At 46.5% G+C, this 24817-nt stretch overlaps 1 protein-coding gene across 1 annotated transcript; it reads right to left on the bottom strand.

The window, feature by feature from the left end:
* Positions 1 to 692: 692 nt before the first annotated feature.
* Positions 693 to 7284, bottom strand: LOC147000400 (endogenous retrovirus group K member 8 Gag polyprotein-like). The gene is made up of 4 exons (XM_085832656.1): positions 7163 to 7284; positions 3506 to 3639; positions 2266 to 2402; positions 693 to 1319 (listed from the first exon to the last, which is right to left on the bottom strand). Exons 1-4 carry the CDS (start codon positions 7282 to 7284, stop codon positions 693 to 695), a joined length of 1020 nt encoding a protein of 339 aa, XP_085688782.1.
* Between the last annotated feature and the right edge of the window lie 17533 nt (positions 7285 to 24817).

Genomic DNA, 24817 nt, shown 5'->3' on the forward strand with positions numbered 1-24817 from the left:
AATAGCTTTTCCCTCTACCTGCAATACAAGTAGAGGTCTCTCATAAAGGTCCATGGAGTAGTAAATTGAAGTGGCTCCTGTAGAACCAAATCCTCTATTCCCTCTTTCTTTATCATTAGCTGGAAACTTGGAATGACAACTTGGCAATAAGAGGAGCTGTGCAATACGATCGCCAGGTGAAATGGCTACAATTCCCCATGGTGAGGAAACCATAATTTTGACCTGTCCAGAATAATCTGAACCTATTACTCCAGGGTGTACAACCAGCCCTTGAAGGGTCACGGAGCTATGGCCCAGCAGGAGTCCTACAGTATTAGGTGGCAGTGGCCCTTTAAAATTAGACTCAACCAACTGCACTCCCATCCGAGGTGTTAATATGAGTCTGGCGGTAGGTAGAACAGAGGTTGAGCCCTGCACTCCCTCTTGTTGCTCTCCAGGGCTGTTCCACTGCATTGGCATTCTCAGGTTGGGCCACCCCTTGGAAACTGCCCCATATATTTGAGGGCCCTGGGGTCGGGGGCCCCATTTTCTGTTTTTTGGACGAGCACCACTGTGAGGAATAGGCTGTCCATTGATATCTTTCATAGAGCGACACTCATTAGCCCAATGATTTCCTTTCTTACATTTGGGACATAAGCCAAGGCATGGCCCAGAAGCACTTCCTGCTCCCACCTGCTGAGGGCACTGTTTCTTCATATGACCTGGTTGACCGCACTGCATCGAAAGCATCCAGTGCTTCTGACACCACCCTTTCCTCTTGAAACCTGGGCTACAGCAGCGGTTAAGCCAGCATTAGTCAAGGGTCCTCCAAGCTCTCTGCACACCTTCATCCAGACCTCCAATCCTCTATTCTTATAAGGAATAATAGCTTGTCTACACTCCTTGGTGCCCGGCTCAAAAATCAACTGTTTTACAAGCAGCGTGGCTGTGTCGAGATCCCCAAAAATCTTGCCTGCAGCTTCCACAATTCTAGCCACAAAGTCTGCAAACGGCTCAGTAGGACCTTGCAAGATCTTCGTTAAGTTGCTGATGACTTCTCCTCTGTTGGGGAGAGCCTTCCAGGCTTTGATACACACCTTATTAATTTGCTCATAAGCTTGAAGTGGATAATTGGTTTGGGCTGCAGCAAACCTCCCTTGCCCCAGTAACATGTCTTGATCCCAAGCGGCCTGCCCTGCCCCGGCATTCTGAGCTGCTTGCTCACCAGCAAATTCTATGAAAAATGCTTTCCAATCCAGATACTGACCTGGGGACAGGCAAGCACAAGCAAGGTTCTGCCAATCATTCAGCGTAAGGCAGTAGTGATGCAGTGACTCAAGCTGAGCCACCACAAAAGCAGCAGTCACTCCATAAACCCTTACGCACTCAGCCAGTCTCTGTATAATCTTCCAGTCTAGTGGTTCATGAAATCTAGCTCCTTGTGCATCCTGGAACACTGGGTAGCACTGTGCTACTAGCTCTCTCCATGTCTCTGGATGTAGAGATGTCTGGAAGTTCCCCCCCGCCCCCCCCCCCCCATTGTGGAGGACCTGGCACCGAAGGCTGAACCTTCACTCTCACTTTTTTGAGACTGTCCGCGAGGCTTTCTAAATCATCCTCAGACTGGTCCCCCTCCCTAGAGCTGCTCTCTGCATCAGACTTCTGTCATCTCTCCTCTCTTACTTGGTTCAAAGCCTCATTCCCTTTCTGCAACTCAGCCCCGCACTTCTCCCTGTCCTTAATACAGTTACCTACTAACTTCCATACCGGAAGCACCCCCTTGATGAGGACCCCTTGCTCCTCGGCAAACTTCAGATCCTTCCCTAATTTCTCCCAACTAGGCCTTGTAAGATGCCCTGACACAGGGAACCTCGGAACCACCTGATCAACGGCCTTTAGAAAGTTTTCTCTTTTTTTGTTTGTTTGTTTTTTGTTTGTTTGTTTTTCGAGACAGGGTTTCTCTGTATAGCCCTGGCTGTCCTGGAACTCACTTTGTAGACCAGGCTGGCCTCGAACTCAGAAATCCACCTGCCTCTGCCTCCCGAGTGCTGGGATTAAAGGCGTGTGTCTCCTTTTTCAGCCCAATTCCTTTTACTTTCAACAAATCCTTTAATGCCTGGCGAACGGACTGCCCTGATGTTGTGTTACCCATAACTGTTTTGTCTTAATCGTCCCTAACCGGGAACCTTATTGTCTCTAACTGAGAACTTGAATCGTCCCACTTACCTCAATAGTCCCTAATCCAGGAACCTGTCTCTAACCGAGAACTTGAATCGTCCCACTTACCTGGGAGCTTTCCAGCCGGCTACCCTGCAGCGTCTCGCGAAGCAGAAGTCCCCATACAGGTTCCACCACTTGACACCTCAGGCGAGCTGATGAGGCATGGCGTCTGCGCAATGCAGGGGGCTGGGATGTGGCTAAGTCTGAGATAATGAGGAAGTCAGGCACATGTCATAAGACCTGGCAGCCGCCCCGGACACCATCTTGGGGTGGCGGACGCACCCGCTCCTCACAACTGGGCACTTCTGGGGGCCCAGCCGCTGAGTGAGCACCCCTTGGTTATCCCCCTGTTCTCAGACACATAAAGGTGGAAAGGTCTACTGACCTCAGGCAGTCTTAGAGCACAGGCCTGCTTAATGACATCAAAAGCCTGTTGCTCTTCTTCCTCCCAATGGAAGGGCTGCCCACAGACAGCCAGTTAAGCAAACCCTGAGATCCATAGCCGGTAGAACCCACCCATGCCCAGGACTTCCCATACCTCCTTGGGGCTCTGCAGAGGAGGATGTGCAGCATGGTCGTCTTTTGAGCATTAGAGAGCCAGCACCTGCCATCTTTCAGCGGGTAACCCAAATAACTTACTTTTCTCTGGCAGATTTGGTTCTTCATGGCTGAGGTTCTGTATCCCAATCCTCTCAGATCCTCTAGACAGTCCTCCTTAGGCTTGGGTCCCAGGTTTCTTCACAGGCAGGAGGGGAGTATTCCAAGCCGACTGGCACTTCTGCAGGATCCCTTGTTCTAGGAGCCTGGTAATGTGGGGTCTGATTCTTTTCCAGGCCTCCCTCTACATCGAATATTGGGGAACAGACACTGGGAAGGCTTGGGCTCTGAGCTCCACATGAATGGGGTGCTGGTTGGTGGCCCTTCCCATCCCTGCCATCTCAACTCAGACCTGAGGAAAGGCCTCGAGCCACTAGTCCAGGTCCCGAGGTGCCCTGTCCGAGGTCTCAAGCAACTTGTATTCATCCTCTAGCCTGAGAGTCAGGACTTGGAGTGGTTCTCCCTGTTACGGTAGACTTTCTCAGCAACCTGCACTAAATCCCTCAATGGCTTATCCTGCAGTCCCTCTAGCCTCTGAAACTTTTTCCTGATATCTCTATTAGCCTGGTCTATAAAAGCCATAGTCATAGTAGCTTTCCTTGTGCTCCTTGCTGCTGGGGTCATAGGGTGTATACTTATGGAGTGTCTCCATGAGTTGCTTTAGAAAAGCAGCAGGCGACTCATCTGGTCCCTGTCTAACCTCACGTACCTTGGTCAAATTTGTAGGTCATCCTCGTGCAGCCTTCTTGAGACCTGCCAGTGGTGTCTGGCGGTAGGCCTTCCAGGAGCTCTTTACCTTTTGTCATATTAAAGTCCCAGTCAGGTTTTGTCAGAGGAAGCCCACTGTCAAGGACAGCCTGGTCAGTCAATTGTGCCCCTGTGTCTGAGGGGGCATTCTTTCTGGCTTTATAAATAAAACAGTCTCAAAGAAATTAATCGGCCCGTTAGAGATGGGGGTGGGGAGGTTTGGGCCTTCCAGTTGTACAAGTTGGCCAAAGAGAAGGGCCAATACTGCATAGCCTGATTGCCCTTACCTAGAGGCCCATATGCCCTCAGCATGAGAGCCAGCATGGTATCAGGGGAGGTGGCTCTCAGACTTTGGGTCCCCATGGTGGGACTGGGAAGTCGGGGGTCTCCTCCTGATCCTCCCTCCCGTAAAGGAGGGTACAATGGCTCTGGTCCCATATGGGATGAGGTTCCTGGGACCAGTGCTGATGCTGGCAGGGCCATGGGGGCCAGTGTAGGGGGATATGGATGACGAGGGCCTTGGAGTAACAGGTCTGCTGTTGCAGCGTCTTGCAGAATTGACTTCCAGGTCCAGATTCCTCCTCCTGTGCTTCCTTCTTCCTGATGGCCAGGACCTATGAGGTGGGTCTTGGGGAAAGAAAGGATTTTATCTATGGGGAGGAGGGGAAGGGGTCCTCCACTAGATTTTTCCAGGTAACTGTGTAGGGCACTTGGTCCGGGTGACCAAGGTATGCTGGCCTAAAGACTCTCCCTTCTCCTGCTTTGATCACCTGCAATTCGAAGCTCCCTACAGGTGGCCACCTTACTCTGCAAGTGGGCCATTCAGAGGAACAGAGAGTAACTAACTTGTTCTTCTCCTCTTTTCCTAACTTCCCTCCAGTGGTTAACTAGGATGTTTAACAGGGTAGATTCAGTCTGTCCAATATCCAAAGATGTCATCAGTCCAAGTCCGGTAACATAGAATGAGATAATCAACACCAACAGACACAGAGAAAGACAATCAACACACAGTTCTCCCCTTTCATGGGCCCAGTTACAGATAGTTTCACCCCTTCCATGGACACAGAACAGAGTTGCTCCACCAGCTCCCACCGCACCGAGACAAACCAGGTACTCCTGCCAGTACAGCAGGAGCCAGATAAACCAGGTTACATATAGCAAGACTCAGCTCCCGCCATTACCGTCTTGCTGTTTCCAAAAGGTGCAGAGTCCTCTCGACCCCCTCCAGGGGCCTGAACCGTCCTTCAGACTCCCCAGGTTTGCAACATTAAGGCACGTCTGCCTGCCACCAGACACCATAGGCTTTCCAAGCATACCACCACCACCACCATGCTTGCAAGCAAACCATAATTTCAAACAGATTTACAGACTCAGACTTTGACAAACAAGAACGGAGGTACCTGCTCAAGCCCTCCAATTCACCACTCTGGTGTGTCCGCACAGGGGGTCAGATTCCCAGACAATGCACCAAATGTAAGATTCTGGTGAGCCTTAACTTACCAGAGACCCTCCCCGCCACACACACACTCCAAGTGAACAATGTGGAGCCGGGAATCGATGCAAAAGCAAGAGGAATTTTGTTGTTCTAGCATGCTGGGGTCGCCCTGCCCAGGAAGGAGAGAGAGACAGAATGACTCTGCTCAGCCCATTTGGTGAGTTTTTATACAGTTTTCAGAGCAGTAGCCATTAGTCACAATGTGATTGGCAGAACAGTGTGACTTTTAAACTGATTGGTCTTTAGGGAATGAGGTGGCAAGGACTTCCCTTGTCTATAGGTGGTCAATGGTCGGTCTGCCCTGCGGAATATGTCTATGTGCTCTGGGCCTCCCTCACCCTCAGGTGGCCGATGGATGGGTCCCCGCCTCCACAGCACCCCCACCCCAGTGAGTGGTTTGAGGAATGTAAATAGCCTCTCTCCCTTCCGGAGGGGGAGGGGTGCCTAAGTGCTCCATGACCTTTCTCTTCCTGGGAAGGGTGCGGGGGGGGGGGGGGGGGCGGTCTAGTGGAACTGACATCTTCACAGGGCCTGCACCACCTGTCTGCACGGGTCCTTTGTGCTTGTATTAGGGCTTCTGGTTAAGTGATGACATGGGAGCTCTGAGTGTGTGAGCAAGTGGATCTTTGGCCTCCTTTTGGGTTCTTTTCCTTCTGTTGGTTTGTCTTGTCCAACTTCTAGGTGGCAGTTTTTGTGTCCTCTTATATTTTATTTTGTTATAATTTTTAAATGAATGGTTTAATTCATTCATTCATGAAAACCTAGCCACTAGGGTAAAGGTTAATAACTGAACTGTTGTGTAGACCTGCTGGGAGAGGAAAAAAAATTACTTTCTCCAGGGGAATGACACTGGGCATGTCAACCACTCCAGGGCAGGCCTCATGTTCAGGAGAAGTTGACCAATATGTAATACACTCCTCAGTCCTTTGTGTGTGCTTTTATTTGGTTACAGTTTGGTCATGGTTTGTTATTGTTGTTGTTGTTATTGTTGTTGTTGCTGCTGGTTGAGTGGTTGGTTGGTTGGTTGGTTTCTTTTTGTTATTTCTTTTTAGGCGGTGTTTTACTCTGTCTTCTTGATCTTAGGGGATTTTTATTGTTGCATGTGGCTTTTGTTTGTGTTTTAAGAAAGAAGTTAAAGGAGGGGTGTGAGGGGAGAGCATCTAGAAGGGCTTGAAGGAGGGAAAGAATATAATCAAAATATATTTAAATTTAAAACGGTTTTGATAATAAAAAAGAAATAAAAATAATTACCACTGGACCTGATTTGCTTTTTTTAGAAATTGTTGTTCACTATTCTTATTTATTACAGGTGATGCCTCTCCTTTGGATATCGTTGAGCTGAAAGTTTTGGTGAAACTCAAGATAAGGGGCTGCTTTCTCTTGAGCTGACGAATTCAAAGTTTCCTCTTTTGTAAACTCCACCCATAATGCAAAGCAACTGTACTGATGTGAGCTGTGCAGATTTTAGCACCTTATATCAGGGCTTGGTAGCCAGCTTCAGAGTTCCCTATGAACATGGAAGTATAGGTGTGAGCTCCTGAGCCCACAGCAAAACCTGTACCAGGTCACAGTCTGAGGAGAGAGATCAAGAGAGAAAACAATCATGTCCAGACTCCAGGGTTGCCCTGAATGGGTAAACAGAAGCAGGAAGGGCTCAGTGCCCCTGCAGTGGCCTTTCAGAGAGGTCTCACCAAACTGCAGTTACTTCTGTTTCCCTCCTTTATACAGAGTGGATGGTATTTACAGTTGACCAAAGTTTTTACCTTCCCCTATCTTTGATGCCCACTTGGACACAGCCTCTTGGTTTTTTGTTTTTTTTTTTACCTTAAATTATTGTTGCCAGAAAAAAAAAAAATGAAGCTGACCTTTATGTTTGCTGTCCACATAGGCAGCCATGTCTCTTTCCAGGGAGTCCTTGTCTCCCTGGGAGGTCGGGGTCAGCACTGACTGTCACAATCATTTTTTTGTTTTCTTTTAGTGTTGAGAATGGAACCCAGGGTCCTGAACATGTCAGGCAAGTACTATACCACAAAGATGCACCCCCAGCCACCACTGTCGCCACCATCACCATATCATCATCATCATCATCACCATCACCACCATTGTCATCATTGTTGACATGACCTCGTTGTCATCACATCACCACCATCATCATCGTCGTCACTGTCGTCCTCATCTTCACTTCCATTGTCACCATCACCACTATTGTCATTGTTACCATCATCATCATCCATCACCATTGTCATCATCGTCATCAGTCATCGTCTTCACACTGGCCCTACAGATGCCATAGAAGCCATTTATACAATGTCTGGTGTCTTCAGTGGGGCAGGGATATTTGTGTTTACTTCTCCCATTAGTTACTTTCTCATTGATGTGACAAGATACCCAACTAGAGCAATGTAAGGGTGTAGTTGACCCAGTTTAAACTTCTCCCTGTCTAGCTTACGAACGAATGAGACTCAGACTGGTAATTTTATTTGACTTCAACAATTACTGGGGGGTAACCCCTAATCTACTTTCCTAACTGCTGGCCTGGCTACCTCCCTAGTGATGTACCCCCAAACACTTGCTGTTTCTCCTGACCATGTGCTCCATGTGGTCCATCTCCACTCATGGCAGCTTCCTCTCTCTGCTGTCTGTCCATCTTCCTTCCTCTGCAACCCCTAACCAGGCAACTCAAATTCTTCTTACCTCCAGTAATTGGCTGTAGTCATTTTTAGGGAGGAAAAAGGACAGCAACCAAACCACAAAACCTTCAGTCCAAAATGTATCCTGCCTACAAGATGTGCAGGGACAAAGATAGAGCAGAGACTGAGGGAATGGCCAATCCATGGCTGCCCCAAATTGAGACCAATCTCTGACACTATTAATGATACTCTGTTAGGCTTACATAGCCTAGCATAACTGTCCTCTGAGAGGCTCCACCCAGGAACTGATGGAAAGAGAAGCCAGAGATCCACAACTAACATTAGATGGAGCTCGGGAAGTCTTATGGAAGAGCTGGAGGAAGAATTGAGGAACCCAAAAAAGAGAGATACTCCACAAGAAGACTAACAGAATCAACTAACATGGACCTTTGGGGGCTCCCAGAGACTGAACCACCATCCAATGAGTGAGCACAGGCTGGACCTAGGGCCTCTACCCATATGTAGCAGATGCTCAGATTGGTCTTCACATGGGTTCACCAACAACTGGAAGAGGGGCTGTCCCTGAATCTGTTGCCTGCCTACAGGAGCCTAGCATAACTCTCTTCTGAGAGGCTCAGAGCACCCAGCAGCCAATGGGAATAGTTTTAAATTAAGGAATAAGGTTTGCACAACAAAAGCTGGTAAAAATGAGAATTCACTTAGAGGCAACTAGATCCTTGGGTACCAAATTTAGCATTACAATACAAAGCTGCAGACCAGACCTCAACAATTCCCCTTCTTGTCTCAATAAAAAGGCTCTTTCTCTTATAATAATAAACAACATACAGTAGGAACAATTGTGAATCAATTATGAAAATTATTAGGTAAGAGTTATATTCAAAAAGTCCAGTCTGTTTGTATTTGGCAACCCAATGAAGCTTGAGACCAGGATAGAACAAGGAGTGAAGTATCAAAGGGACAGCTGGAGTGTTATGATCTTGAACATCGCGCTGCTTCAGAAGGACCACATGAGGCCAATCAGTTCCACGTGAGGTTTATTGGGAGAGAGAGGGGCAAGGTGGCAGTGGAAAGAGAAGGGGCGAGGAGAGAGAGAGAGAGAGAGAGAGAGAGAGAGAGAGAGAGAGAGAGAGAGAGGAGAGAGAGAGAGAGATCAGGGGAGTCTTTCTTTATATATGGGTGATGACATAATCACAGGTAAAGGTGGGAGGTGAGCCAAGTGGCTTCTGGGAATATTGTGACTATTGCCTTGGCAACAGGTCTTGGGGTCCCTCTTATGTGATGTCATGGGTTTCAGAGGTCCTGATACCAATATACCTCCCTTCTTATTATAAGGAGAAGAGAAAACAAGGGAGGGGGAAGCTGATGGTGAAAAGGGAACAAAGGCGTTGTGTCTCTTAAGCTGCTTCCTGCTGTCTAGGAGCGTCATCAATTTTGGGGTGTAGCTGACTTTCACCATTGGGATTCACTTGGTAAATATTTGCATCAGGTTCCTCTGTGGACAGAGGTTCTTCTGTGGGCAGCCGCTGGTAATCCTGTAACAGGAACTGATTCATAGTTTGGTTAGAAATTTTTTGTATTTGTCATTGAAGGAATGTAGAAACAAGAATAATGAGGCAGAGAGCAAATAATAACACCAGGAGGATGACTAGAAAAGATGTTAGAAAAGGGAGTATCCACGTCCATATAGGGTTTTCAAAAATCCCAGAACTGGAGGTCTCACATTCCCTGAAATTCTTTATGTCTGACTGTAGCTCCTGGATTTTATTTCTTACTATCCCAGATTGGCTGACATAGAAACAGCATTCTTCTTGGAGGAACAGGCAAAGACCATCTTCTTTAGCTGTCAGGACATCTAGTCCCTTTCAGTTCTGAGGCACCATGGCTGCCAAAGAATCTATCTATTTCTGGATAGTAAGCACAGTTTCAGTCATTTCTTGAAGATCACTTTTAAACTGGGAAGTGAATGTATCACATTGGATCATGGAAGTTGTTATCTCTGTAACTCCAGTACCAGCACCTATGGCTATTCCCATAGTGACCAATAGAGGCACGACCTGAACTGCCCTCTTATGTTGAGCAGCTATCATACCTCAAACTGGGATTGGCAGGGGCTCATTACCCTGGATTACTCCCACTTCAGGGAAAAGGAGTACCAATGTGCAAACTCCTGACCAGCTGGCAGGTAGGTGATGATAGGCCTGAGTACCACAAAGCGTGTTCTGGACTGCAGGGCATTGTGGCAGAGATGAAATATCAAGGGTTGTAGTTCTATTGCAGTCTAGGGAGCTCAGCGTTCCAACAGAATGAGTCCTGGAGGTCTTAAAACAGTTTGCCACGCCAAAGAGAGGGATAGAGGTAAGGAATGGAGTCCTGGCAACATTGGAGTCAGGGCAGCTGACAAAGAATGAGGTGAGGTTACTTGGCAGTATCACCAGAAATGCTGTAAGTAACAATTGTGAGGTAGTTCCAAAGGGTACACATAACCAGCAATCTTTAAAGTGTCCAGGTCTGGTGACATTAAGGAGTTGGTATGCTGAGGTTAAGGTCTGAAGCAAAAGGCAAAATGACAAGGTAGTGCCATATATAAGGGGTGATGTCACAGAGGTAAGGACCTCGGAGGAGTGTTTGATTATCTCCCCTACTTTTTCGATATCTAGGGGTTGGGCAGTTGAGACATACTTTCTCTGGATATGAATAGTACTTACTGGGGACCTGGGCTGATTTTTACGGTAGAGCTTACCAGCAACTCCTGTCTTCCCCCTGGAATCCCATGGGTCTTGTATGTAGAAAAAGAATGTCTTGTGGTGTTGGTAGAAGAAATGATTGGTCCATGATCCTAGCATATGTATCTGACAAGACAAATATGGGCAGCCCCCATATTCATCTGGCCATTTTCCACAATAATTTTTCTGGTCAAAAAGAAAGCAAGTATAGAGATAATATTTAGATGGGATAACAGATACAGAGATGATATCCATTTGGATCGGTTCCTGGCATCTGGCTATGGAGCAGTTTCCTGACCCTATTTGGAAAGACTGTTATCTGTGTGTGTGTGGGGGGGCTGGTTCTTGAACCTCAAATCTCCAGATGTAAGGGCTACCCTGGATGGAAGCAAACAACAAGGGGAAGACAAGAAACCCATGTCTAATCCAGTGAGGTTGAGCTTGGCTGCCGGAGTGGAGTCTCATTTTCTGGGATTGGGGACAAGATGGATGTTCTCGATGTCCTCCTGAAGTTCTCCTCCTCCAGAGCAGTCCTTAAAAGGTCTCTGCCATTTGGGAAAAAGGGGTGAGGGCTGATGATCTGGAGGGGATAGAAGGACTTGGTCTCCAATGTTGACAGGCAGTGGACAGGAGAGTGTGTGGCCACAGTAGATGGTGGTCAGCAAAGTTCCATAGGAGAGAACAGATGTGGCAAAGTAATAGGGTGAGTAGGTGGTCTGGGAGGGGAAAGCATTTAGATGAAAGATAAGGAGTTAGGACTGGATGTCCATATATGAGTTCAAAGGGTAAAATGAGAAGTCGCTTGGGGAGAGCCCGTAACCTGAAAAGAGCCGGAGGTAGGAGTTTTACCTAATCAAGGTGAAGTTCTTGTGACTGCTTAGCAAGAGTGATTTTTAAAGAACAGTTAGTTCTTTCTACCTTACCTGAAGATTGGGGGTGGTAGAGAATGTGAAAATGCCATGGGATGTCTAGGGCCTTAGATAGAATTTGAGAAACTTGGGAAGTAAATTTGGGACCATTGTATGACTGGAGGGAAGCAGGGACACCAACCCTGGGGATAATCTTTCAAAAGAGGAGCTGAGAGACTGTCTGAGCCCTTTTGTTAGTTGTGGGAAATGCTTCCACCCACTCCAAGAAAGTGTCCACCAGACCAGAAGGTATTTGGCATATCGGACAGTGGGCATGTGTGTAAGGTCAAGTTGCCAGTCAGTTCCAGGAAGGGAACCTCTAGTCTGATGGATAGGAAAAGGGATGCTATAATACCTTGAATTGGAGACAGACATCTGATGGATTTAGCAAGAAGCAGTGATAGAAGCTTAGGTCCTTAGGAGTAGACTGTAGGTGGGTCTTGACAAAAGAAGACAATGCTTGGCTGTTAGGATGAAAGAGTTGGTGAAGATAGAACAGAGTTTGGTGGGTGTCAGGGGGTCTTCTATTAGAAATATCTGAAGAGAAAGAACCCTGGATGGAGGTAGAGTTTGTAAGCCTTTATAAGCTAGGAACTGTGATAAGTTATGAGAAGAGAAGACAGTTATAGGCAACCCAAAGTTTAGTTTTTTTGACTCTCGAATAAGGAGTTGTTCAATGGCTGCTAAGGTACAGATACAAGGTGCCCATCCCTGGATGGTTAGATCTAGGGTTTTTTTCGACAAGTATGCTATGAGTGAAAAAGAGGGTCCCAGTTGATGACCTAAGACTCCAAGGGCAAATCCCTCTTTTTTCAGTTATGTAGAGGCAAAAAGGACGAGTCAGGTCAGGGAGATATAAGGCTGGGTCCTTAAGGAGAGCCTGTTGGAGCCTTTGAAAGGGCTTGGTAATGGGTTTGAGAAGAGGTTTGTGAGTGTGGCCTAAGCTGCTTCATATAAGGGATGAGAAAGGAGGGAGAAGGAAGGAATCCACAAATATAAAAACTAGCTATTCCTAGGAATGATAGAATCTTTTCCTTTGTAGAAGGAACAGTTTAAGACTGAATCAGATTCTTTCTAAGGTAAAAGCCTTGTGGGTTGGAGTAATTGTTAGTTCTAAATAGGTGACCTGGAGGGGTGACATTTGGACTTTAGAAGGTAAGAACCTGTAGCCTTGACTGGAGAGAAAATGTATAAGAGCAGAGGTGTCAGCTTGGCTAATTTCTAGCGAGGGGCTACAGAGAAAGACATCATCTAAGTATAATCTTAGATTTAGAGAGAGACAGAGATAGTAAGTCAGAAGCCAGGGCCTGAACAAGTAGGTGTGGGCTGTCTCAAAATCCCTGAGGTTAAGTTGGGTAGAAAAGTGGGTATCAGGATCTGTCTAGGTAAAGGCAAGTATGTTCTGTGACGGGGCATCTAGAAGGATAGAGAAAAATGCATCCTTGGGATCTAGGACTGAGAAATGAGAAGTCCCTGAGGGGATAGTGGAAAGAAGTGTGTAAGGGTTAGCCACAGCAGGATGGAGAGGAACCACTGCAGAATTAATGCACCCGAGGTCTTGAACCAGGCAATAGGAATCATTAGGTTTCTTAACTACTAGTATAGAGGTGTTAAAGGGAGGAAAGGTGGGGCAAAAAGAGTTTTTTCTCAAGAGGTCAGAAATGATAGGCTTAAATTCCCTGAGACTCTGGAGAGAGAGAGGGGATATTAAGCTTGGGTCATGTACCTGGTAGAGTCCAGTAATTGGATGACAACAGGAAAATGGTGTTTAGCAACAGAAGGGTTCTGGACGCCCCAGACTTGGGAATCTACTTGAGAAGCTGGTAAAGGAAATAGCATGGTAGTTTTAGTAAGTTGACTGACTAAAAGAAGGAACAGAGGAACTGCTGGTGAGCTTGGGTTTAGGTGAATGGAGGGAGCAAAGGAAATAGAGGCTCCCATCTTAGCTAGAAGATCCCTTCCCAATAAAAGGACAGGACATGTTGGCACTACTAAAAAGGAATGGGTGAGAAGTACACCCCTAAAAATGCAACCAAGTGGTGGGGGTCTGGTGAGGGAGTAAAGTGGTCCTCCTACCACAACAATAGGAAAACAAGGAGAAGCGGGTTCCCAAACTCCGTCAGGGCCAAGTAAATGGCCCCAGTGTCCAAGAGGCAGGAGATGGACTGTCCACATACAATGATGTCTACGTGGGGGCTCCCTGCTAGTGATGGCAGTAGTCGGGTCAGGGGAGTTTAGGCCTCTTCAGTTGGCCATAGCCAAGCCTAGGAGATCAGCTGGAGGGTTATCTGGGAGTGATAGCCCTCTGTTCTGTGTAACATGAGGACAATTGACAGCCCAATGTCCCTCTTGATGGCACCAAGGGCATGGCCTCCTTGGCTTGCGGAAGTTAAGGCAGGCTTTTGCCCAATGACTTTGCCGACCACATTTGTAGCAGGTACCTGGTGGTCTCTGAGTCTTAAAAGACCAGGAGTCCAGGGCAGTGGCTGGGGCTGGCGGACAGTCTTTGCCAGCATATGGTATTTTTGTTTGTGGACTTTCTCATCTCTCCCATGGTACACTTTGAAGGCCAGTGCTAAAAGTTCTGCCTGTGGAGTTAGGGGTCCCCTATCCAGCTTTCTAAGTTTGGCTCTTATGTTGGGGTAGCTCTGGGAGAAGAAGTAGGTCATCAGAAGTTGCTTACCTACTGGGTTTTCGGGGTCCAGATTGGTAAGCTGCAATAAAGCCTTTGTGGGGCATTCTAAAAATTGAGATGGATTTTCCTGCTTATCCTGGACAACCTCTTGGAGTTTTTCAAAATTTACTGGCTTTAAGGCTGCCTTTCTTAGGCCTGCCAAAAGGCATGTTAGAAACCTGTCTCTGGCTGAAATACCACCTGCGGAATTATAATTCCACCGAGGAACCTGGTCAAGCACTACGTCCAATCCAATTGGATATGTTCTATCTGTTTGGTGAATTTTGTCTGCATGTGTCCTCACTTGCTCCCATACTTGCCTGTGTTCCTCGGGAAGTAAGTTATTAGTAAGTATCATATGTACATCTTGGAAACTCAAGCTGTAAGATTGAGTAATGTAATGATATTCTTTAATAAAGGCAAAGGAGTTAGTGGTATAGGAACCCAGTCTGCTCTCTATTTGAGAAAGTTCACTCAGTGAGAAAAGAGCATGTACACTGACAAGGCCATCTACCCCCAACAACTTCTCTTAGAGGAAGAATCGATGCTGGGTCAGGTGTCCCTGGGGGAGAAGGACTTGGGGGTTTGGCTGTGGCCTTAGAGTGGGTGATAGGAGGGGTGAAGGTAGGTGCCAATGTAGGGTGTTTGTAGTGACATGCAGCTGGTAAAGAAGGAGGGCAGGGGTCTGGAGAGGTCGAGCTAGTAGGCTCTGGGGTATGCTGGTGAAAAGGAGAAACTGAGGCAGCAGTTTGGGTTTTCGGTGGTGTGGAAACAAATCTGCGGCAGAAAAGGAGGTTGTTCCTTAGCTGGATCTAGTGTTGTAGCGTCATCTGGCGGAGGTTGTGTAGGTTTCATGGCTAAGAGAAGTTGGGTTGGGGAACAAGGAAAGCACATGGAGGGATTGGAGCGAAGACAGAGGAATGCTTGGACATGGGGACCTCTTTCCATTTACCAGTTCGCTGGCAGTACGTATTAAGACCCCTTAAAATAATTGGATCAAGGATACCATTAAGTGGCCATTTGGAACTATTTTCTAGCTGGTACTGAATCCAGACCTTATGGCAGAGGTATATTAATTTTGATGTCTTCAAGTCAGGCATTACCTTCAAAGACTTGAGATTTTCCAGGAGCTATCCCATTGGGGTGCCTAGAGGTGCATTCGAAGACATCACAGCACCCATTGGGGGTTTATTTGTACCAGCATCCTGAGAACAATTCAATAACCAAAATGAAAACAGCCAGGCTAGAGGATCAAGTCATCACGAGGGCCCCCTAGAGGCTAAACAGTAAATCCTGGTCTTACTAAAAAGGGGTCTACCACCGCCCAGGGGTTCCTTTGATGGCTGCAAGAGCCTGGAGGGGGAGGGGAACAAGAGCCCTTTTGAGGGATATGATCACCCAAAGGGTCAATGTCTGAACTCCTATGTCAGCTAGGAGGCGTGGCTATAAAATGCCACCCCTTAGCCCCCAGAAAAAGCTGGCTAGGCTCTATCTGGGAAATTAAGGGCCCTCCTGCTGACCGACCTTAACAATCAATATACCAGTGTCTGAGAGAGAATTCCAGTGAACTGGTAAATGGAAACGTGAAACTGAGTGGTTGATGTGGGCGCAGCAGAAGCTATCTTCACAGGGTGGAACAGGGAGATACAGCTCACATGGTAAAAGTCTGTGAGTCTCGCAGTGGAGGCAGTGGCAGCAGCAATGGCCTGCAGCAGCAATGAAAATCCACGTGGTGGACGATGGCAGGTGCCAGCAGATGGTGTAGCAGTGGCTCCAGGCAGTGATAGCTATGGAGGCTATCCACCGTGACATTGGTTCTCCAGTAGCAGTAGTGAGAGCCACCAGGGATCTGCAGCTCTCCTGAATAACGGCTCCAAAAGAACTACACCAGGCCAAACAGTTCTGTGAGCTTTATTGGGAGAGAGAGGGGCAAGGTAGCTATGGAAAGATAAGGGAGGAAGACGGAGGGGGGGGGGCTTTCTTTATATATGGGTGATGACATGATTACAGGTAAATGTGGGAGGTGAGCCAAGTGGATTCTGGGAATGTGGTGGCTGTCACCTTGGCAACAGGTCTACAGGTCCCGCCTATGTGATGTCATGGGTTTCAGAGGTCCTTAAATGGAGCATGCCAAGTAGACTAGGCTGGCTCACTGATGCCCAAGTTAAAAGCACACACCAATGTGAACAGGTCTTCATACTCTCAAGGCCAGCACTATACTGACTGAGCCATGTCTTCAGCCCCTTCTCTGCAAGGCAACAATCACTGCTAATGGAAGGTGGGAGTGTGAGAAGAGGCAATGAGACCTAGGTAGATGCCTGAGTAGAAACAGCAGTGGCTTGGACAGGTGTGACATGTGTGGGAGTGTGCATGTTTGAGTGTGTGCATGCATATGTATGTGTGTATGTGTGTGTGCAATAGATGATCCCAATGCTTGGCTTTTTCATGCTTTCTATGTATTTGGACTGAGGGCAGGATTTGCTCCTGTGGGAGATAGGAAGAGAATATTGACTCATCAGTAGCTAAGAGATGGTAACATGTATCCAGTGGGGAAACCCCCAAAGAGAGCGCCTTAGGAGGGGAATCTCAAGCCCTGTTTTGTCATGGGAAGGCACTTCCTAGGATTCGGGGGGAGTATGGAAAAACTCTGCTAAATAAAGTCAAAGTCTACCATTGATTGGACAGCCTTCAGGAACTTGGCGTGAAATGGAGGACACCCTTCATTGCCAGGGCTTCCCCTTCTCTGACCTTGCCTGGGGAGTCAACCCCACCCCCCATGCTTCTACAAGCAGAATGTCCAGTAGCCTCAGCTAGACTACAGGCTCAACTTCCTTTCTCCTGATAAGATCCCATTCAGCTAGCACCTGAGATTCCTGGAATGCTTGCCCATGCTAATGAGGCATTGGTACCCTAACCCTTTAGTCAATGGCCTCTACCCACCCTGGATGTGGCTACCACCCATCCCCCACAACTCTATAAGCCTGGAATCATCCCAAGTAAAGTTGACCTGCCTCCCTACAGCTGTGATGACTCCCCATAGGTACTCACAGGGCTCAAGCCCACTGCCCATCTTCCCTGCTCCCCTCACCTGAGTGCAGCTCCATCCTCCCTGGTCTGAACCGAGACTAGCTTTCTGGTCTGAACCAGGTTGAGTCTCTGCAAATCGAGTTCTAGAAGGATGGACAGACATAGAAATAGATCCAAATATACACCCATCCCCACCTTCTAGTAGGTAACTAGAAGGGATTAACTCACAAAACCACCAGAGTCCCCCTCCATTCCTGGCCTTGTAGCCCCATTGTCCCTTCATTAATTCTGACAACCCTGATTCAGAGGTCAGGCATAAGGACCAGTGGTGTCTGTGTGACCCTGACCAAGCCACTAACACTGTCTGGGCCTCAGTTCTCTCTCCTAGGAAAGGGAAAAAACTGCCCCCTTTAGATTGATTGGGGATGAAATGGATGATATAAACACTATGTGAACTGAATGTATCTTGTGATGCTTCCCTGGAGGTCTTTCCTGTCCTGTTGCTCAGTAGGAACTGGGGAGTGGGGGAAGGTTGAGTGTTCCTCCTGCTGCTGGGACTAACACTCTATGACCAGAGGCTGCATGGATGGCTCATGCTTAACATGCTCACGGCTCCTGCCAGGACCCAGGCTCAGTTTCCAGCACCCACATTGGGGGCTCATCCTGTAACTCCAGTTCCAGGGCATCTGATGCCCTTTCTGGCCTCCTCAGGCACTGCAAACACATGGTGCATCTAATACATTACAGGTACACACATACACATACAAACTATTACAGATACACACATATACACATATAAACCATTACAGGTACACACGTATACACATATAAACCATTATAGGTACACACATATACACACATAAACCATTACAGGTACACACATATACACACATAAACCATTACAGATACACACATACACATACACACTATTACAGGGACACACATATACACATATAAACCATTACAGTTACACACATACAAACTATTACAATGACACATGTATACACATATAAACCATTACATGTACACAAATATATACATACAAACTATTACAGGTACACACATATACACATATAAACCATTACAGGTACACACGTATACACATATGAACTATTTATTACAGATACACACATATATACATATAAACCATTACAGGTACACATGTATACACATATAAGCTGTTACAGATACACACATGCACACATATAAACTATTACAAGTACAAAACTATACACATAATTTTTAAAAAATCTTTTTAAAACAACAACAAAAACCAGCCATTATGACCAAGACCAGCCTATGGAGGAAAGGGTTCATTTGGTTTATGCTTACAGACACCAGCCCATCACTGAAGGAAGTCAGGACAGGAGCTCAAGCAGGGGCTGGAGCAGAGACCATGAAGAAATGCTGTCTGCTGGCTTACCTTACTTAGCTAGCTTTCTCATACATCTCAGGACCACTTGCCCAGGGAATGGTGTCACCCACAGTGGACTGGAGCCTCTCATATCAACTACCAACCGAGACAATCCCTCAGAGACATGTCCCAGGTCAGTTTGATCAGGGTGATCCTCAATTGAGACTCTCCTCAGGAGACTCTAGGCTGTGTCAAGTGGACAGTTAAAGGTAACTGTCAACTTAATTGATCTCCTCTCCTCCGACTTCTGTCCTCACCACAGGGGTGCTGGGGTTCTGTGATGATGGCTGGATTATCAGTTGCTGTGATAAAACACCAGTGTTGGGAGCCAGCTGATCCAAGGCTCTCCCCGCAGTTCTAATGTATGGAGAAGGAATGTAGTCCCTTGTTTAACACCAGGAATACCCCTGGCAAAGTCAGTAGTAGCCCAGAACCAGGGCCTTGGGGAAGCTGTGGGTTTTATCAAATGACCTTTGGACCCAACTCCTCCCTACAAATAGCTGTGGTTATTAGACCCAATGCCACTATAAAATCTGTCTGTGATACACTTGATATCCTGTATTTTAGGCAATGTTGTTTGATTGGCTTCCTGCTGACTGGATCCTATTGTACAACAGCTTTCCACTAACTGTCCCATTTCCCCTCGGCAAGCCACATAAAAACTGCCATTCTTGTTAATAAACTTGCTTGGCTTAAGCCATCAGCTTCTGCAAGGCCTCCTGGTCCCATTTTCCTATCTTCTTTATTTGTATCATTCCTGGTCGACCCTCGCAGGAACCTGCACAGAAGCCCTCTGGTCCAGGTCACACCATGACCAAGGCAACTTATAAAAGGAAGAACATATTTGGGCTGACCATCCTAAAGAGATGAGACTCCACTGACAGAGGAGCATGGCAGCATGCAGCAGGAAGCTTGCAAGCTCACATTTTGGTCCACAAGCAAGAAGCAGAGATGAGGGAGTGCACAGTAGGGTAAGGACTTAGCTCTCAAAGCCAACCCCACATGGCCTACTTCCTCCAGCAAGGTTCCTCCTAAACTGTCCCAACAGCTCTCCCAGCTGGGTACCAAGTGTTCAGAGGCCTGAGACAATGGGGAACATCTCACTCAAACCATTGAAGTCACCTATTCAGTGCCATCTCCTTGTGAAGAGTTAACATGCAATGGTACTAAGATCAAAGCCTAAGGTAAAATCCCCAGTGTAGCCTTTCACATCAGTGTGACTACGATAAGTCACTGTCCCTGTCTGATACTGTGTCCCCTTCTGGACAGGAAGAGGGAGAGAAGCCCTGGATCCCACCTTCTAGGGCAAGACCATGTGCATGTCAGTTGCATGACCACAGCTCAACATCTAGAGAGGCAGGGCAGGCAGGGAAGGGAAAGTCAGCCAGCTCTGGCCTCCGTCTGACAGCGACTGAGGAAGAGAAGGCACAGAGCAGTTGCTTACACATTAGACCCTCACACAGTCAGACACTGTGGTCCAGGAGGCAGGAGAAGCTTGAGTCCTTCAGAGACAGGAGCCTTGGAGAGCCTGCAAGCTCAGAATGGTCAGGTGGCTTCATGGGGGAGTTTTCTCTGTGTAGCCCAGAGCATGGGCTGTTGTCAGGAGGTGGATGATGCCCGCAGGAGGTTATAGAGATGTGGGTACAGACACTTCACAATCTGGACCTTGGCAAGGATGCCTGCTATAGGAGCAATGTGGACAGAGGAGGCCAGGAACTGGCCCCAGTGATGGGTTCATGAAAGTCTTCAGAGAAGGAGAAGTTAGATAGGAGAGTGTGAAAATGATACCCACCCACTCATGTGTGTTCACACAGGGGTGGAGTTCTGTGAGCCAGCAATGCATGAGAGATTTTCTCTCTAATCCTACCCCAAGTGGTAGGGACACTGGAAACAGAGGAGTGCTGTAGACACCCATTTCCTCAGCTCCTGCAGCCTGCATGGCTTCTCTTTTCTCAAACCCCAGCTCAGTCTCCTTCCTCTTCTTGCCTTTCTTGCTTGAGTTCCAGCAGAGCCAGAAGAAATGTAGAGTTAGGTCTTGGAAGGGCATAACCATCTAGGGTACCAGACAGGCCAGGGATGCTGCCTGCCTTGGAGAAGCAACAGTCTCCTGAGCTAAATGCTGTAGGGACTGACCACCCCTCACAGGGCTTGTTCTTTTATGTGCAGGGAGCAGGGGTTGTGCATTCTCCAATAGAGTTTACACAGTGGCTGCAGAAGGCCTGCCTTGCTCTGCTCACTGGGAAGGATGCTGCAGGTCTTCCCTCAGCATCCTTGGACTTATTGCTCCATGCTGGGAGTGGTGAGGAGTCACCTAGCTAGCGCTTCAGCTGCAGAATGTCACCCTGCCATTGTCCAACTCCCACCTAGACACCCTGCCTTTGCCAACTTGATCAAAGGCTTTCCCACTTCTCAGGCCTCCTCCCAAGGTGGCCTGTGCTTTCTCAGTGCCTTCACCACACTCATTCCTCTGTCCCGTTTCCCCAGAGCCTTTCACAAGTCTTGTGCCAATCGGCTTCAGCCCTTGCTCCCTGGCATCCTACCTGAAGCACTGCATTGCCAGTTAAATTTTCCCCACTATTACAGGTTTTTACCTTATATTTTTATTTATTTGTTTATTTGAGACAGGGCCTCATGGAGCCCTGATAGAACTTGCTATGTAGCCATGCATAAACTTGACCTCTCCATCCTCCTGCCTCTGCCTCCGAAGTTCTAGGATGATAGTCAGGCACTGTCATGCCTGGTTTTCTCCTTACTCATCTCATAACTGGGAACAGCCTGTAGCTATTGATATTTCATAGCTCATGCAATGACATGTATATGTACTTACTTTAAGTTTTTTTCTGTGTGGAATCGAGCACGGCTGTTGGGAACTGGGTCTCACATTTTAGCCTGTGGGTCATGGAGCTCAAACTCAGGTTCTCAGTCTGGGTAGGATGTGTCCTTACCTGCTGAAGCATCTCCCTGTCCTGTGACAGCTATTTGTTTTTAATATTTTTTATTAGGTATTTTCCTCATTTACATTTCCAATGCTATCCCAAAAGTCCCCCATACCCTTCCCCCCAACTCCCTTACCCACCCACTCCCCTACCCACCCATTCCCATTTGTTTGGCCCTGGCGTTCCCCTGTACTGGGGCATATAAAGTTCCCAAGTCCAATGGGCCTCTCTTTCCAGTGATGGCCAACTAGGCCATCTTTTGATACATATTCAGCTAGAGACAAGAGCTCCGGGGTACTGGTTAGTTCATAATGTTGTTCCACCTATAGGGTTGCAGATCCCTTTAGCTCCTTGGGTACTTTCTCTAGCTCCTCCATTGGGGGCCCTGTGATCCATCCAATAGCTGACTGTGAGCATCCACTTATGTGTTTGCTAGGCCCCGGCATAGTCTCATAAGAAATGGCTATATCAGGGTCCTCTCAGCAAAATCTTGCTAATATGCAATGGTGTCAGCTTTTGGAGGCTGATTATGGGATGGATCCCTGGATATGGCAGTCTCTAGATGGTCCATCCTTTTGTCTCAGATCCAAACTTTGTCTCTGTAACTCCTTCCATGGGTGTTTTGTTCCCAATTGTAAGAAGGGGCAAAGTGTCCACACTTTGGTCTTCATTCTTCTTGAGTTTCATGTGTTTTGCAAATTGTAACTTATATCTTGGGTATTCTAAGTTTCTGGACTAATATTCACTTATCAGTGAGTACATATCATTTGAGTTTTTGGGGATTGGGTTGCCTCACTCAGGATAATGCCCTCCAGGTCCAACCATTTGCCTAGGAATTTCATAAATTCATTCCTTTCAATAGCTACTACTATTGTACTATAGTACTCAGCTGAGTACTATATTGTACTATAGTACTCAGCTGAGTAGTACTCCGTTGTGTAAATGTACCACATTTTTTGTATCCATTCCTCTGTTGAGGGGCATCTGGGTTCTTTCCAGTTTCTGGCTATTATAAATAAGGCTGCTATGAACATAGTGGAGCATGTTTCTTTCTTACTAGTTGGAACATCTTCTGGATATATGCCCAGGAGAGGTATTGCGGGATCTGTCGGTAGTACCATGTCCAATTTTCTGAGTAACCTCCAGACTGATTTCCAGAGTGGTTGTACAAGCTTGCAATCCCACCAACAATGGAGGAGTGTTCCTCTTTCTCCACATCCTTGCCAGCATCTCCTGTCACCTGAATTTTTGATCTTAGCCATTCTGACTGGTGTGAGATGGAATCTCAGGGTTGTTTTGATTTGCATTTCCTTGATGATTAAGGATGCTGAACATTTTTTCAGGTGTTTCTCAGCCATTCAGTATTCCTCAGGTGAGAATTCTTTGTTTAGCTCTGAGCCCCATTTTTTTAATGGGGTTATTTGATTTTCTGGAGTCCACCTTCTTGAATTCTTTATATATATTGGATATTAGTCTCCTATCTGATTTAGGATAGGTAAAGATCCTTTCCCAATCTGTTGGTGGCCTTTTTGTCTTCTTGACGGTGTCTTTTGGCTTACAGAAGCTTTGCAGTTTCATGAGGTCCCATTTGTAGATTCTCGATCTTACAGCACAAGCCATTGCTGTTCTATTCAGGAATTTTTCCCCTGTGCCAATATCTTCGAGGCTTTTCCCCACTTTCTCCTCTATAAGTTTCAGTGTCTCTGGTTTTATGTGAAGCTCCTTGATCCACTTAGATTTGACCTTAGTACAAGGAGATAGGAATGGATAAATTCACGTTCTTCTACATGAAAACCACCAGTTGTGCCAGCACCATTTGTTGAAAATGCTGAGTTTTTTCAACTGGATGGTTTTAGCTCCCTGGTCGAAGATCAAGTGACCATAGGTGTGTGGATTCTTTTCTGGGTCTTCAATTTTATTCCATTGGTCTACTTGTCTGTCACTATACCAGTACCATGCAGTTTTTATCACAGTTGCTCTGTAGTAAAGCTTTAGGTCAGGCATGGTGATTCCACCAGAGGTTCTTTTATCCTTGAGAAGAGTTTTTGCTATCCTAGGTTTTTTGTTATTCCAGATGAATTTTCAGATTGCTCTTTCTAATTCGTTGAAAACTTGAGTTGGAATTTTGATGGGGATTGCATTGAATCTGTAGATTGCTTTTGGCAAGATAGCCATTTTTACAATGTTGATCCTGCCAATCCACGAGCATGGGAGATCTTTCCATCTTCTGAGATCTTCTTTAATTTCTTTCTTCAGAGACTTGAAGTTCTTATCATACAGATCTTTCACTTCCTTAGTTAGAGTCACGCCAAGGTATTTTATATTATTTGTGACTATTGAGAAGGGTGTTGTTTCCCTAATTTCTTTCTCAGCCTGTTTATTCTTTGTATAGAGAAAAGCCCTTGATTTGTTTGAGTTAATTTTATATCCAGCTACTTCACTGAAGCTGCTTATCAGGTTTAAGAGTTCTCTGGTGGAATTTTTAGGGTCACTTATATATACTATCATATCGTCTGCAAAAAGTGATATTTTGACTTCTTCTTTTCCAATTTGTATCCCCTTGATCTCCTTTTGTTGTCGAATTGCTCTCGCTAGGACTTCAGGTACAATGTTGAATAGGTAGGGAGAAAGTGGGAAGCCTTGTCTAGTCCCTGATTTTAGAGGGATTGCTTCAAGCTTCTCACCATTTACTTTGATGTTGGCTACTGGTTTGCTGTAGATTGCTTTTATCATGTTTAGGTATGGGCCTTGATTTCCTGATCTTTCCAAGACTTTTATCATGAATGGGTGTTGGATCTTGTCAAATGCTTTCTCCAAGTCTAAGGAGATGATCATGTGATTTTTGTCTTTGAGTTTGTTTATATAATGGATTATGTTGATGGATTTCCGTATATAAAACCATCCCTGCATCCCTGGAATAAAACATACTTGGTCAGGATGGATGATTGTTTTAATGTGTTCTTGGATTCGGGATTTTTGCACTTCCTCTTTAAGGTCTTCTACCTGTTTAGCAGTGTTCTCCTGTATTTATTTAAGTTAGTTATTAAAGTCCTTCTTGATGTCCTCTACCATCATCACGTGATATGCTTTTAAATCTGGGACTATCTTTTTGGGTGTGTTGGGGTGCCCAGGATTGGGTGGGGTGGGAATGCTGAGTTCTGATGATGGTGAGTGGTTTTGGTTTCTGTTAGTAAGATAATTTCGTTTTCCTTTCACCATCTGGTAATCTCTGGAGTTAGTTGTTGTAGTTGTCTCTGGTTAGAGTTTGTTCCTCAGGTTATTATGTTAGCCTCTATCATCAGACCTGGGAGACTAGCTCTCTCCCGAGTTTCAGTGTTCAGAGTACTCTCTGCAGGCAAGTTCTCCTCTTGCATGGAAGGTGCCCAGATATCTGTTGTTCGAACCTGCCTCCTGGCAGAAGTTGTGATCCACTCACAGAGGTCTTA

This window comes from Mus caroli, unplaced genomic scaffold (genome assembly GCF_978045245.1).
Source record: "Mus caroli unplaced genomic scaffold, Mus_caroli_1 scaffold_18, whole genome shotgun sequence".
Classification (NCBI taxonomy): domain Eukaryota; kingdom Metazoa; phylum Chordata; class Mammalia; order Rodentia; family Muridae; genus Mus; species Mus caroli.

Coding starts and splice junctions, on each gene's coding strand:
- LOC147000400 (XM_085832656.1), bottom strand. CDS start 7,284: ATGACAATGGTGATGGATGATGATGATGGTAACAATGACAATAGTGGT. Junction 3,640..7,162: donor GGTGATGTGATGACAACGAG/GTCATGTCAACA, acceptor TGTCCTTGACAG/TGGGCTTCCTCTGACAAAAC. Junction 2,403..3,505: donor GACCTACAAATTTGACCAAG/GTACGTGAGGTT, acceptor TCATTATCTCAG/ACTTAGCCACATCCCAGCCC.